This window comes from Chanodichthys erythropterus, chromosome 20 (assembly GCF_024489055.1).
Source record: "Chanodichthys erythropterus isolate Z2021 chromosome 20, ASM2448905v1, whole genome shotgun sequence".
Classification (NCBI taxonomy): Eukaryota; Metazoa; Chordata; class Actinopteri; order Cypriniformes; family Xenocyprididae; genus Chanodichthys; species Chanodichthys erythropterus.
The window spans coordinates 36,825,162-36,841,306 of NC_090240.1; the positions used below are offsets into that span (position 1 = coordinate 36,825,162).

The 16,145-nt window shown below is 45.6% G+C and overlaps 1 protein-coding gene across 1 annotated transcript; it reads right to left on the minus strand.

The window, feature by feature from the left end:
• Positions 1 to 231: 231 nt before the first annotated feature.
• LOC137009284 (zinc-binding protein A33-like) lies at positions 232 to 15,314 on the minus strand. Its single transcript, XM_067371355.1, has 7 exons — positions 15,196 to 15,314; positions 13,380 to 13,936; positions 3,979 to 4,059; positions 3,489 to 3,611; positions 2,200 to 2,341; positions 1,648 to 1,674; positions 232 to 1,526 (listed from the first exon to the last, which is right to left on the minus strand). The coding sequence occupies exons 2-7, from the start codon at positions 13,932 to 13,934 to the stop codon at positions 988 to 990; spliced, it is 1,467 nt and encodes a 488-aa protein (XP_067227456.1). The 5' UTR covers positions 13,935 to 13,936; positions 15,196 to 15,314; the 3' UTR covers positions 232 to 987.
• Between the last annotated feature and the right edge of the window lie 831 nt (positions 15,315 to 16,145).

The window sequence follows — 16,145 nt, forward strand, 5'->3', positions numbered from 1 at the left end:
GCTCTCACTTCTCTTGAAGAATATTTACTATATCGAATGGTCATTTACACTTAATAATAATTCAGTACTGTCATATGAAACTGATTCAAGTCAACAATAAAGATACTGTCTGTTGTTTACTGTATGTGAGCAGATATCCATCATTCTTCAATGTGTTTTTGCATAATAATCAGCAAGCTGTTTAATTTAGTTTACAAGCAGTATCAGTTATAGAATTGAACACTTGTCTTTATTCAGATGCTGCAGTTATTACAATATAAACCAAAAACCACAATATTTCACAAGTAATACAACAGCTGGAGAGGAGAGAAAATGGCTTCAGAGATTTCCTTACCAAATAACATGTAGAAACACATCAGAAAGTTTGGAAATAGCATATTATGTAGAATTTCACAATATAATATTAAAGGTGGACTAAATATTACTGAGTCCACTAGAGAATGAGGTGTGTAGTGTCATTGTTAGTGCACTTGCCTCAGATGCCAGCAGCAATCAGGCTGGGGTTCAAGATCGACTCGGAGCAGAGTGGTTAGGATGGAGTGTGTGTTTTGGAGGCAGAGCAATGAAGAGAGGGGTGGGTTTGTTTGGGTTGATTTCAAATATCAACAGTGTTCAACATCGAATTTAAGAAATCGTGTACTGCACCTTTAAATCATATTATGTAAAATTTCATAGTAAATTTGAAAGCAAAGTATTAATGAAAGACAAACTAAATATATATGTGCAACAGTACTCCTTTTTTCTCCTTTATGTGCAACAAATTGGCCATTTACATGTACATAACTCACAAATATTTCATTATAGTTGATGTTTTGATGATTCAGTTATTTTTTGCACTTGTATCACATGTAAAAAAATTTCTTTATAATTGTAAGTAAAATCTACTTGATTGTTGATTGTGCAAATTCTTATTTGGTTTTTATTTACATATTCTAAAAACATCACATCCATATTTAATCTTTTCAGATTTGATGTATTTTGTTTGTTTCAGCTGACAGGTGTGATGATCAGTGGCTTTGAGTTTTTACCTTTATCATTAAGGTATGGGTTAAAATATGGATAGAGTTTCTCAATAAAAGTCTGACCAGTGAAAGAGTAGATATGAGATCTGGAGTCCACGTCATAAAAAGAGACCAGACCCTCCTCATAATCCACAAACACTCCCACCTTCTCAGGTTTCACTTTCAGAGATAAAGAGACAGATGGACTTTCACAAGCTTCATATCGATTCTCATTCCTCAGAATCACAGTCCAGTATCCATCCTCAGGACTCAGTATGATCTTCCCCTTCCTGTTAATGGATTCTCTGGCCACTCCTAAATCCCACTGAGTCTTTCCCTTCACCTGCACCTCATAGTAAAATCTCCCTGAACTGAATCCCTCCTTTGCCAGAACAATTACACAAGTATCAAATCTCTTTGGGTTTTCTAGGACATTCCGCTCAATGTGTCCACGACTGACTTGTTTTCCATCATCAGACAGGATTAAATATGGATTCGCTGTATCAGGATCCAGAGTCACATCCACTGAGAGAGATCAGACATTATCAATCAACTTCAGAACAAACATTTTCATAAGTACAGTAAATACAGATTATAACAAAGTATTGTGAGTGTATTGAAGAAAATGGTGTCAGTCTCACTCTACCTGCAAACTTCTGTACAAACTTCAACCCTGTGAACACAGATGACAATATAATGATGAATTATTTAATTTCAGGGAGTTTCTCTCCACTGACAGCATCAGTAAAACACAATGCAGAATGTGTTTAACACATAAAATCACTTACAATTTAAATGTATGGGATGATCCTACCAGAGGATTTAAAAGCAGAAATGTCAAGGTTTTATTTTTATTAAAGATGTTATAATAATTATTCACTGAATAAAAAAAAAAAAAAAAAGAATGTTTGCTGTAAAATGTCTAAATTGTCCTTGTGAGGAGGGAAAACTTTTTAGACAGTTTATTTAGTAGTCAGATTCTGGGTGTATGTCACATGATCCTGTGATAGAGTTTGTACAGGGATAGTTATGTCATGTGACTTACATGTCACTAAAGTTACCATAATACTTCTATAACTGGTTATGACGTGAGTTGAAGATAAAACTTTAAGTGATTTTATAATAATGTAGTTTTTTTTTTTTTTTTTTTTTGAAAAATGTATTTTCTCAGTTACTGACAACTTTGATATTCACATACCAGTTTGACTGATTTTTTCATTTAGTGTCTCATGAGTTTTCCTCAGTTCAGTCAGAGCTCTTTTCAGCACATACACATCAGAGTCACTACTGATCTCAGTCCAGTTCTTGGTGTGTGAAAGGCTGTTCAGGGATGAGCACATCTACAGCCGGAGAGAGAGAAGACAATTGCACACATATATATATATATATATATATATACATTATACCAATGTAATATATTTTTGTTCAATAATATTTTTTTTTTTATTTTGAGGGTATTTTATGATACTATGCAATATTTATCCATTTTTATTAGCTATTGTCCCCATTAAAATAATACACTGTTTTTCTAATATATTTTTCAATAATTTTTCAATTAAAGCAGATTCAATGTTAAAATAGAGATGAGGCTTTTAAAATCCATTTTTTGAAGGTATATTAGTACAATCTGGTGGGGGTAAAAAAAGAAAAACTTTTGTAATGCCATGGTGTAACCACTAGTGGCTTATAAATTATCTAGTGTTTTTAGAAATAAATACTTATTTTTATTAAGTTTTGGATTTGAATTTATACTTGGACATACTCAAGACTACTTTTTGTCAATTTTTTTTCTTAATGTTGATTTCAAGTGTCAGTTTTTGCATTACATTTACTACAGTCAAACCTGAACACTGAGAAGGACATTTTGTTACACATAACATCAAAATTCAATAAAAATGTAACAAAAATAAACAGGTATGCTTTATCAAAGCTTAATGAATCTGGGTCTGATCTGATTTCAACCTCTTATTTGAGTCTTTTGGCTCAATTTTACCATATTGATACAGCCACACCGGTTCATTTGTGTGTGTAATAACCCAATGAAATTTTATTTCACACATTTGCAAAAACTTGCTCTGTGTTATAGTTATGCTAGTTCATATGATGTGTTTTTTTTTTGCACATTTTAGAGTGTCACCCCTTCATTGCTGCACAGTGGCTGATTTGTAGTTTTTACCACCAAAAGTTTTATGTTTTCAACATATTAGGTATATGAATCAATGCATATTTAGACATAAAATATTATTTGCAAACAGTTACACTTGATTTTACAAAAAAAAAAAAAAAAAAACTTTTACTGTTATTTTTTCTTTCCACTAAATCCATTTAAATCCTTCATTTATTTATTTTAGCCTCCACCTGAACTGCTGAGACAATCTCTTTGAAGACCATCTGCTCAAGAAGCAGCTGAAGACACACCAAACCACAAACACCAAACCTCCCTATGCTCCTAAACCAATGCACTGACACACACTCATTCAGACTCACAGTATATTGTTTAGGAAAGATGATTAACACTGCTACCAACAGGACACCCAGACCAATAATCATCCAGTTTGAAATGTGGACGGTTCGAGATGATGTAAGGAAACTGTCATTGGAGGTGGTAGGCTGCAAAAAGAGGAAGATTCAGTTCAAGTAACACTTCTCTAAGAAAGATCGCAAAGCTTGTATCAAGTTGTGGCCCAAAGTGCAAGAAGCCAGAAGACTATTCACTCAGTGATGGACTCAGACACTTTGTTAAAGAATACTAGGTTCAGGTATGTATATCAGACGGAAATAATCTGATAAAGCTGTTTAATAAAAGGAAATAAAAGAATTTCTCTCTTCATCTTTTGGCCTCAAGTCACTTGAAATGTGGGATTTTTAAATGTTATGATGTTTAACTGTGACAACTGGATCAAAATTTGAACAAGAGGCAACAATTTATTTAGAAAATTAAATTATTATTCATTTTAATTTTATTTTTTCGACTCACATTTCTCGGCTTTACTGAGTGTTTGATCTCTTGAATCTTCTTTATTCTCTTCTGGATCATCTGCTGCTCGCCTGTCTGTGTCTGAACCAGATGATGAAACATACAGAGAAAAACACACACATTTCCATCTTCTGAGAAAAAAAAAAAAAAAAATGAAACACTTCAGTAATGGGAACGTCTCGGTTACAAAGGTAACCCTCGTTCCCTGAAGGAGGGAACGGAGACGTACGTCGGACAGACCGACGAATAGGAATCTCGCCAGAGAAGCCAATCTACTTCGAGTGTAACTAAACGAGCCAATGCACATTGGCATGCAATCATCTGCATCAGCTGCTCACCTCGCAGCGCGGGTATATAATGAGCAGCAGGTGCGTTGCATCTTCAGGTTTTCGCTGAGGAGCCGAACCAAGCAGGCGGCAGCACAGCAGGACAACAACTGTGGCGACGGGACGTACGTCTCCGTTCCCTCCTTCAGGGAACGAGGGTTACCTTTGTAACCGAGACGTTCCCATTCAGTCGGTCACGTTCGACGTACGTCGGACAGACCGACGAATAGGAATCCCTACCAAAGCGCCACAGGAGCTGCCCTCCTCCAGCGCTCTGTTGTAAGCCACCTGAACCCCCTTGCCTGCGGACGGTGGGACAGGGCTAACACACAGAGAGGGTCGATCACTGTTGTTCCAAAACCCATTCAGTGAGACTATTGGATAACGCTGGGAAAGCGTAACCTTCGTTTGAAGGAACGCTGCGGAAGCCACATCCTTCCCCGAAGGAGTTATGTGGAGAAGTACATATGGACTAACCCTGTAGGGCTGTGCTACATATGGAAGAACTGGGGTGACTCCAACTCGATAGAGATGGGTTCTCCCAGAGGGAAAGACACGGGCTTCGTTTAAGAGCAGCCGTGGAAAAGCCATATGGGATCCCCGTAGGGTCACACATATGGAACCCAGCCTAAATCCGGTTCTCAAGGATACAACGGAGTATAGGCCTGGCGCCAGACGCTCCGCCACGTCGGCTGCCGAAGGGTAACCGGAGGACTCAACAGGGTCTGCCCGTAGGGACTCTCTGGAGAATAGAACGCGCATGTAGCGCAGCAAGCCGACACTAAGCCGGGGCCTCTCCGTGCCTCTGACCTGAGGCGAGAACACGGGAGGAGACCGGCTCGACACGAAGGCTATAGTATCTAGCGAACGTGTTAGGTGTCGCCCAGCCCGCAGCTCTACAAATGTCTGTTAGCGAGGCGCCACGAGCCAGCGCCCAGGAGGATGCCACACCTCTCGTGGAGTGAGCATGCAACCTGAGCGGGCAGGGCACGCCCTGAGCTTGGTAAGCCAGGGCGATGGCATCCACTATCCAGTGGGCCATCCTCTGCTTGGAGACAGCCTTTCCCTTCTGCTGGCCTCCGTAACAGACAAAGAGCTGGTCTGAGGTCCTGAAGCTTCGAGTTCTGTCTATGTACAGTCGCAAGGCGCGAACTGGACAGAGCAAAGCCAGGGCTGGGTCTGCCTCCTCCGAGGGCAGCGCTTGCAGGCTCACTACCTGGTCCCTGAAGGGAGTGGTAGGAACCTTGGGCACATAGCCAGGCCGGGGTCTTAGTACCACATGGCTATCACCCGGCCCGAACTGTAGGCACGATTCGTCGACCGAAAATGACTGCAGGTCCCCTACCCTCTTGACGGAGGCCAATGCCACCAGCAGCAAAGTCTTCATAGACAGAATCTTTAAGTCTGCTGACAGCAAAGGCTCAAAGGGAGCAATCTGAAGTGCTCTGAGCACCAGAGTAAGGTCCCAAGAGGGTATGGAGGGGGGACGAGGAGGATTTAACCGTCTCGCCCCCCTAAGGAACCTGACGACCAGGTCGTGCTGACCAACAGATTTGCCATCTATGTGGTCGTGGTAAGCGGAGATAGCAGCAGAATGGACTTTGAGGGTGGAGGGGGACAGCCTACGCTCCAACCCCTGCTGCAAGAAGGAAAGCACGACACCGATCGAGCATCTTCGGGGGTCTTCCCGGCGAGAAGAGCACCACTCGACGAACAGGTTCCACTTCGAGGCGTAAGCACGTCTCGTAGACAGTGCGCGAGCCGAAGTGATGGTGTTAAGTACCTCGGGGGGTAAGTCACCTAGAACCTCCGCGTCCCGTCCAGGGACCAGACATGGAGTTTCCAGAGGTCTGGACGCGGGTGCCAAAGAGTGCCCCGTCTCTGAGAAAGAAGGTCGTTCCTCAGAGGAATGGGCCAGGGAGGGGCTGTCGCGAGGAGTGAGAGTTCTGGGAACCAGGTCCGGTTGGGCCAGTAAGGCGCAATCAGCAAGACCTGCTCCTCGTCCTCCCTGACTTTGCACAGAGTCTGTGCAAGTAGGCTCACTGGGGGAAACGCATATTTGCGCAGGCCCCGGGGCCAGCTGTGTGCCAGTGCGTCTGTCCCGAGTGTTCCCCCGGTCAGAGAGTAAAACAACTGGCAGTGGGAGGTTTCTGGTGAGGCAAACAGGTCTACCTGAGCCTCTCCGAACTCTCTCCAGATCAGCTGAACCACCTGGGGGTGGAGTCGCCATTCTCCTGGCAGCGCAGCTCGTGATAGCTCGTCGGCCACACGGTTGAGCACACCGGGGACATGAGTGGCGCGAAGCGACCTCAGAAACTTCCGACTCCACAGGAGGAGATGGCGGGCGAGTTGCGACATGCGACGGGAGCGTAGACCACCTTGATGGTTGATGTACGCAACGGTCGCAGTGTTGTCCGTACGGACCAGTACATGCTTGCCCCGTAGCAGGCCTTTGAGGCGGCTCAGAGCAAGGCGTACTGCCAGCAACTCGAGGCAGTTGATGTGCCAATGCAGATGGGGTCCCGTCCAAACCCCTGACACTGCATGCCCGTTGTACGTGGCACCCCAGCCGGTGGCAGAAGCATCTGTGAACACCACAGCATGCCGGGACACCTGTTCTAAGGGCACTCCTGCCCGAAGAAACAAGGGGTCCGACCACGGACTGAAGGTTCGGCGGCACTCCTGAGTGATTGACACCCGGAACGTGCCACGCTGCCACGCCCATCTCGGGACTCGGCCGTGAAGCCAGTGCTGAAGCGGTCTCATATGAAGCAGACCGAGCGGTGTTACAGCCGCAGCAGCCGCCATATGCCCCAGGAGCCTCTGAAAGAATTTCAGTGGGACCGCTGTCCTGCCGTTGAACGTATTCAGGCAGTTCAACACTGACCGAGCACGTTCCTCTGTGAGGCGTGCTATCTGCTCGACCGAATCCAACTCCATACCGAGAAAAGAGATCCTCTGCACCGGGGCGAGTTTGCTCTTTTCCCAGTTGACCTGAAGCCCCAACTGGCTGAGGTGTCTGAGCACCAAATCCCTGTGTTCGCACAACTGATCCCGGGACTGTGCTAAAATGAGCCAGTCGTCGAGATAGTTGAGAATGCGAACACCCTGTTCTCTCATGGGAACAAGGGCTCCCTCCACGACCTTCGTGAAGACGCGGGGAGACAGGGCCAGCCCGAAGGGTAGGACTCTGTACTGATATGCCCGACCTTCGAACGCGAACCGCAGGAAAGGCCTGTGTCGCGGAAGGATCGAGACATGAAAGTACGCGTCCTTCAGGTCGATCGCTGCAAACCAATCCCGGGGACGGACGCATTCGAAAATGCGTTTCTGCGTGAGCATCTTGAACGGTAGCTTGTGAAGGCTCCGATTCAAGACGCGCAGATCCAGGATCGGTCGTAACCCGCCGCTTTTCTTGGGTACAATGAAGTAGGGACTGTAGAACCCTGACCTCATATCGGCTGGAGGGACCGGCTGTATCGCATCCTTCGCCAGTAGGACTGCGATCTCCGCACGCAAGACAGGGGCATCGACATCTTTCACTACAGTGAAGTGGACACCCCTGAACCTGGGGGGACGCCGGGCGAACTGAATCGCATAGCCGAGCCTGATGGTCCGAATGAGCCAGCGGGACGGACTGGTGAGCGCTAACCAGGCCCCCAGAGACCGTACCAGCGGGACCAGAGGAACCACAGGCGCACCCGCAGCGGGGCAGCGAGGTGGAACGCAGGGACGCGGCCCGGGGGGCTCTCTCTGCGAGGCGGCCCGACGCGGCGTCACAGTGTGCTGTGCAACACTTACCTGCTTCCACGGGTGGACAGAGGGAGCAGTCGAGGCTTTGACTGCCTGCTGCTCGCTGCTGTCCGCTGGCGAGAGAAGAGGGGGATGAGAGTGGTGAGGTTCTTGCCCTCCCACTGCTCTCCGAGCCCTCTTCGGACCCGGAGATAGAGGAAACTGCTCTTTTATTGAGAATTTGGGTACCGCTGGCTGTTGGGCCAGCGGCGGAACAAAAACAAAAGGAAACAAAAGATTTTCCACCCGGCCCTCCTCCGGGGGAAGGAGCGGTGCGGTCACCACCTCCTGTAGAGCAGTCCTCTCCATCTCCGGGTCGCCCGTCCTAGGGCCGCTTGGACTTGGCCTTGCCACCCTTCTTCTTGGGGGGTGGCGGGACGGGCTGGGCGCCCCGACCGCGACCGGCTCCACGGCGCCGCTTAGCCGGAGGCTGCTGCTGCTGGGGCGCGGGAGCGGGGGCGGCCGCAGGGGGGCGCCCTCGGCGACGAGCAGTCTGAGGTGCTGCGGGCGGTGGTGGAGCAGCAGCTGACCGCCTCGGCAGGATATGACTGATGGCCTCAGACTGCTTTTGTACAGTCGAGAACTGTTGGGCAAAGTTCTCGACCGCGTCGCCGAAGAGGCCGGTCTGGGACACGGGGGAATTAAGAAACCTGACCTTGTCGGTATCCCTCATGTCCGCGAGACACAGCCAGAGATGGCGCTCCTGGACCACAAGTGTGGACATCGCACGACCCACTGACCGCGCCGTAACCTTCGTCGCACGAAGCGCGAGGTCCGTCGCGGCACGAAGTTCCTGAAGAACTTGTGGGTCATGACCACCCTCGTGCAGATCCCTCAGTGCCTTGGCCTGATGGACCTGCAACAACGCCATAGCGTGTAGGGCAGAGGCAGCTTCCCCACAGGCCTGGTAAGCCTTGCCGGTAAGATCCGACGAGTGCTTACAGGCCCGGGAAGGGAGAGACGGCTCACCACGAAATTTTGAGTTAGGGCACAGTTGCATAGCAACGGCCCGTTCCACAGGGGGTATGCGCGTATAACCCTTCGCTGCCCCGCCGTCAAGGGTGGTGAGGGAGGAGGACCCACCGACACGGTTTCGGGCAGTAAAAGGTGCCGTCCACGTGCCAGTGAGCTCTTCATGCACCTCCGGGAAGAAAGGCACTGGGGTGGGGGGCTGAGAACCAGCCCTTGCCACCCCGAGATACCAATCGTCCAACCTCGAGGGCTCGGGACACGGTGGAGGATTCCACACGAGCCCGACCCTGTTGGCGGCCCGGGAAAGCATAGCCATCATTTCCGGGTCTGAATCGGGCACAGTTGTCACTCCCGAGGGAGGCAGCTGCGCCGAATCGTCATCCGCGGAAGTATCAGGCTCACCCTCCGATGCAGCGATCGACATCCGGTCATCCTGGGGAGCTCCGAAGGATACGGATGGTACACACCTCTGGGGTGGTCCACCACGCTCCCCCGGCAGCTCTACTGGCTGCGGAGTGCAGGAGGGATGAGGGTTCCTAGGGGGTTGGTTCCCCGAAGGAAGCGCGCTCACCGTGATCCTCAGGTCACCAGTGCCGCTGCCCGAAGCAACCCTCTGAGGAGGATTGGAACGAGGCAACGGCACCGGGACTCCGCCCCTTTGCAGGAACTGGAGTCTAGACCGCAACTCCGCGACGGTCATCATCCCACAATGGGTACATGACTCGTCCACAAACGCCGCCTCAGCGTGCCTTAAGCCCAAGCACGCGATACAGCGTTGGTGACCATCCCGGGGCGCCAGGTAACGACCGCATCCAGCAGCACACAAGTAGAACGACATCTTTAAAAAGACGCGAACTACTCGTGTAAGCTCTTTCAAGGACTGACTCTTTTAGGTGCTGAAGCACGCAGGGGAATAGCCGCTGCAGCACAGACAGGGAATGTGCAGCCTGTCGTGTGCACTCTCTTTGCAGACGCTGCTCTTACCAGCTGTGAGAACAGCTTTTTAGCGCTCTTAAAGCGCACCGTCACCAGCCGTGAAAACGGCCTTCACGCTGATACACAGCTTAATTTGCTCAAATAAAAAAGGCAAAACACAAAGCAAAGAAGAAAAAATCGGCCCCGCTGCTGTGCTGTTCCTCCTGCACCGGACGAGAAGAGCAGTCAGAGAGAGAGCTGGCTCGTTGAAGTCCGTTCTTCAAACACTCGCTCGTAGAAACCACCGTGTTTGCAGTAGTTCGGCTCCGAAGCGAAAAGCTGAAGATGCAACGCACCTGCTGCTCATTATATACCCGCGCTGCGAGGTGAGCAGCTGATGCAGATGATTGCATGCCAATGTGCATTGGCTCGTTTAGTTACACTCGAAGTAGATTGGCTTCTCTGGCGAGATTCCTATTCGTCGGTCTGTCCGACGTACGTCGAACGTGACCGACTGAATGGGAACACACATTCACTATTAACTACAACTTTTGCCTCAATTAACTCTTAATTTACTGCTTATTTAAAGTTAGTAAGGTTGTTTTTATTGCGTTTAAGTTCAGGTATTGGGTATGATTAAGGGATGTAGAATATGGTCATGTAGAATAAGGCATTAATATGTGCTTTATAAGTACTAATAAACAGCCAATATACTAGTAATATGCAGCTAATATATAAAGCAACTAATTAAAAGTGAGAATTGAACCCTAAATTAGTGTTAGCAAGCATTCTTATTTGAATAATGAATAAAGACCCCATGAATTCAAAACTTTAGTCTCCTGGCTTTTAGTCCATTTCTGTCAGCTTTGAAGGTAACATATTGCATTCTCAAAAATTTACAAAATTAATTTTTAGCTGATTTATGTAAAAAAAAAAAAAAAAGTGACAAGTGACATACACTATATTGCCAAAAGTTTTAGGATTGTGTTTATGGGAATTTTTGACCATTCTTCTAGAAGCGCATTTGTGAGGTCAGGCACTGATGTTGGTGAGAACGTCTGGCTCACAGTCTCCGCTCTAATTCATCCCAAAGGTGTTCTGTCGGGTTGAGGTCAGGACTCTGTGCAGGCCAGTCAAGTTCCTCCACACCAAACTCACTCATCCGTGTCTTTATGGACCTTGCTTTGTGCACTGGTACGCAGTCATGTTGGAACAGGAAGGGGCCATCCCCAAACTATTCCTACAAAGTTGGCAGCATGAAATTGTCAAAAATGTCTTGGTATGCTGAAGCATTAAGAGTTCCTTTCACTGGAACTAAGGGTTCAAGCCCAACCCCTGAAAAACAACCCCACACCATAATCCCCCGCCACCAAACTTTACACTTGGCACAATGCAGTCAGGCAAGTACCGTTCTCCTGGAAACCGCCAAACCCAGACTCGTCCATCGGATTGCCAGACAGAGAAGCGTGATTGGTCACTCCAGAGAACACGTCTCCACTGCTCTAGAGTCCAGTGACGGTGTGCTTTACTCCACTGCATCCGACGCTTTGCATTGCACTTGGTGATGTAAGGCTTGGATGCAGCTGCTCGGCCATGGAAGCCCATTCCATGAAGCTCTCTATGCACTGTTCTTGAGCTAATCGGAAGGACACATGAAGTTTGGAGGTCTGTAGCTACTGACTCTACAGAAAGTTGGCGACTTCTGCGCACTGTGTGCCTCAGCATGTGCTGACCCCGCTCTGTGATCTACATTTACATTATATTTACATTTAGTCATTTAGAAGATGCTTTTCTCCAAAGCAACTTACAAAAGAGAGTAGTAGAAGCAATCAAATCAAAATGATTACAACAGTATGTAGGTGCTATGTGAAGTCACAGTTTCGTCAGTAAAGTGCTCGTAGCAAGGAATTTTTTTTCTTTTTTTAATAAATACACAGATGGAAAAAGAATAGAAATGATAAAAAAAGATTAAGATAGATAAAAAAGTAAGTGCTGCTATTACTGGGTCAAGTGTTGACGAAGAAGATATGTCTTTAGCATTTTTTTAAAAGTGGCTAAAGATTCAGTTGCTCGGATAGAGCGTGGCAGGTCGTTCCACCAGCCAGGAACAGTCCCGGAGAAGGTCCGTGAGAGTAATTTTGTGCCCCTTTGTGATGGCACCACAAGCCGCCGTTCACTTGCAGAATGCAAGTTTCTGGAGGGTGCGTAAGTCTGAAGTAGTGAGTTAAGATATAGCGATGCAGAGCCAGCGGTCGTTCTGTAGGCAAACATCAGAGCCTTGAATTGGATGCGAGCAGCTACTGGCAGCCAATGCAGACTGACGAAGAGAGGAGTGACGTGCGCTCTCTTTGGTTCGTTAAAGACCAGTCTTGCTGCAGCATTCTGGATCAGTTGTAGAGGCTTGACAGTGCATGCTGGAAGGCCAGCCAAGAGAGCATTACAGTAGACCAGTCTGGATAGAACAAGAGCTTGGACAAGGATTTGTGTGGAATGCTCTGATAGGAAGGGTCTAATCTTCCTGATGTTGTACAAGGCAAATCTGCAGGACCGGGCCGTTGTCGCAACATGATCTGTGAAGCTTAAACAATCATCCATCACCACTCCAAGGTTCCTGGCTGTCCTGGAAGGAGTAATGGTTGACGACCCAAGTTGAACTGAAAGCTTGTGATGAAGTGGTGGGTTGGCACTGACCACAAGCAGTTCCGTTTTTGCAAGGTTGAGTTGAAGGTGGTGGTCCTTCATCCAGGCAGAAATGGCTGTCAGGCAGGCTGCGATGCGACCAGCAACCGTCGGATCATCTGGTTGGAATGAGAGGTAGAGTTGTGTGTCATCAGCGTAACATTGATAGGAGAAACCATGATCCTGAATGACAGATCCCAGTGATGACATGTAGAAGTGGTCCAAGCACAGAGCCCTGAGGTACCCCAGTAGCAAGATGATGTGACTTGGACACCTCACCTCTCCAAGATACCCTGAAGGACTTACATGAGATACCTTTACATGGCCTACCACTTCGTGGCTGAGTTGATGTTGTTCCCAGTTGCTTTCACTTTGTTATGATACCACTAACAGTTGACTGTGGAATATTTAGTAGTGAGGAAATTTCACAAATGGACACGAATGGCAACCTATCACGTTATCACGCTTGAATTCACTGAGCTCCTGAGAGCGACCCATTCTTTCACAAATGTTTTTAGAAGCAGTCTGCATGCCTAGTGCTTGATTTCATTCACCTGTGGCCATGGAATTGATTGGATCACCTGAATTCATTTATTTGGAGGGGCGTCCCAATACTTTTGGCCATATAGTGTATTTCAGTATGACCTGCATCAACATCAACACACAGAAAACTGCATTTCATTGGGTGTTTAAATTGTTTTGTCTGTAACTCTTTACCTTCTCCTCTCGACTCTCCTCCTCTATAGGAACAGTGTTGTGAGTCCTGTGTTCTCCTTCAGTGCAGAACAGACAAACACACGTCTGATCATCTCTGCAGAACATCTCCAGAGGTCTCTCATGTTTCTGGCATATATAATCCTCCAGATTTTCCACAGCGTCAATCAGTGTGTGTTTCTTTAGACGTGGGACTCTGAGATGAAGCTCCAGATGATCATCACAGTAAGAGCTTTGACACGTCAGGCAGGACTTCACAGCTTTCTGCTTTCTTTCATCACAGAAGTCACAGAACACCTCAGATTCTCCTAGATCGAGCTTCTCCTTAAAGTGTTGCACAACCTCTCTGAGTGTTGTATTAATCTTGAGATCAGGACTTTTGCTGAATTTTTCTTTACAGAACGGACAGAAGCAGGTCTGTGTGTTTGTCCAGCACTTGCTCAGGCAGGTTCTGCAGAAGTTGTGTCCACATGGAGTGGTGACTGGATCAGTGAACACTTCCAGACAGATGGAGCACTGGAGCTCCTCATTTAGTGCTGGACCACTGGAAGATGCCATGACTGAAAAGAAAATGATAATATATCATGGGTAAAAGTTTAGTTGGTTAGCACAGTCTACAGATGCCGTAGACACCATTTATATGGCCAAAAAAGTATAATTCTGTAATTCACAAGTTGCCATGTATACTGACAAAATATTTCTTTCCATGCAACATAAATTATATTATAGACGCTGTGTTCATGAACAATTATGACAATGGGTTGGTTGTGTATTTCTAGGTTTCATGCACAAGCCAAGCAACTTCCATTGAGGTGAATGGAAATGCAACAGATAGCTGTTTATCAGGTATTGTAGACTTTCTTATCTTTTGATAAGGAATAAATTGAAAGTCTAAATGAGACTGTAGGGAGTACAAAGTACAAGGTTTTACAAAGTACAAATTTAGGCTATATGATTAGTACAAATTCCTCAAAATAATACTTAAAAATACTTAGTATTAAAAATACTATAGTAAGTAAGTACTATAATCTGTCAGTTATTCCAGGTCTTTAACTGCTAGGCTACACCACCAGAGGCAGGGCAACAACTCGTATCATTCTTTCTTAGTCTGGGTACCTTGAAATTGATAAGTAAATGTTTCATGTCAGTCAAACAAACACTGATAGTGGATAACATGCAATCTTTATGGTGACACATTCGGTTGCACTTTATTTTACAGTACGTGCACTTTCAATGTACTTACAGTGTACTTACCAAGAAAGTACTGTATAACATATGAGGTAACTACAGGTTAGGATTAGGTTCAGGACTAGTACTTAGTTATTATCCTGTTATTGTAATTACAACAATAGGTATATATGTACATGTGAAACAGGACTGTAAAATAAAGTGCTACAACATACTCCAGTGTATTTATAAAATCTATTATAACAATGTAAATATGAACAGTTGTTTATGTCAAAGAAATTGATTATCATCTCTCTTGTGCATAAAATGTCTCTACGAGCTACAGTGAAGAACAACAGCATTCAATACCATTATAAAAGAATCTTTCTATATGAAAGACAACACAGCAAAGTACTTATTTTTCAGATAAATTACCCAATAAATAAAGGTCCTCTAAACATCATGCAATTTTCATTTTATGGAGTAGTTTTCACTGGACTTTGTTCATTCTGTCTACTGGTCAAGTTTTTCCTGTTTCTGGAGTCTGACATGATATTACATTAAAAACACACTTTTAATAACATGAAAAGCTTTTGGTAATACTGCATCATGGTATTAAACTCTGCTAAACTCTTACATTTCTGTCACTTACCTGTGAGAGAATCTCAGATGTAATCACTAGTTTCAGAGAGTTTCAAGCAGCTTTCAGTTAATCAGTGATAGTTTCACCTTCACTAAAGTCTTTCACTCACCTGCAGACAGTGATGTCATACAGTAGAACCACCCATATTTCATGAAATAGTGTAAACAGTGTTAGGGTAGATATAGTACTCTTTCATGTAATGCTAATTTCATAACTAGCATTTTATGAAGCCCAACTGCATATAATTAAATGTCACACAATAAACATCGTCATTGATTTCCTGTGTCTTGTAAGGCTAAACCAATATTGTCATTTAAAAGTAAAAAATAAACGATGAAAACATGCTAAAAAGTTTCCGAGACAATGTTAATGTGACCTTCATGTAATAAAAAAAGATATCTGTTAGTTTTAATAAAATTGTAGTCACAACGTCACGATCCTGAAGCGCGAATCTCTACCATTTAAATTTCAACGGTTATTTAGACGGTCCGTCTGAGGAGAATATTTTGGTTTATCGAGCCAAGATATGTGAGTATTGATTTTGTTTAATTTTTCATGTCTGAACAATGTATGGCTCACTCTAGCACACTTATCAGTTATGTGAGCACAGGGCCCTGGTCCTCGAGCACCTCAGCCGTCTGGGGCTTCGGGTCAACTGGGAAAAGAGCAAGCTCTCCCCCATGAGAGCATCTCTTTTCTCGGAATGGAGTAGGTCTCGGTCATTATGATGTCACATCTCACCAAGGAAGACAGTGGTTCCAATGAAACAATTTCAGAGGCTCTTGGGGCATATCGCATCATTTTCAATTCATTTAACCATGAACTAATAACAAAAAGTGATCAAAGTGTTTTCTGCTGCAGTATTGATAGTAAAGTGTTACCTGTGTCTTTGAGTGAAGTTCATTATCTCTGACAGACCATCTTGTGTTTGTGTGTTGATGAATTCAGGGAACTTTTGG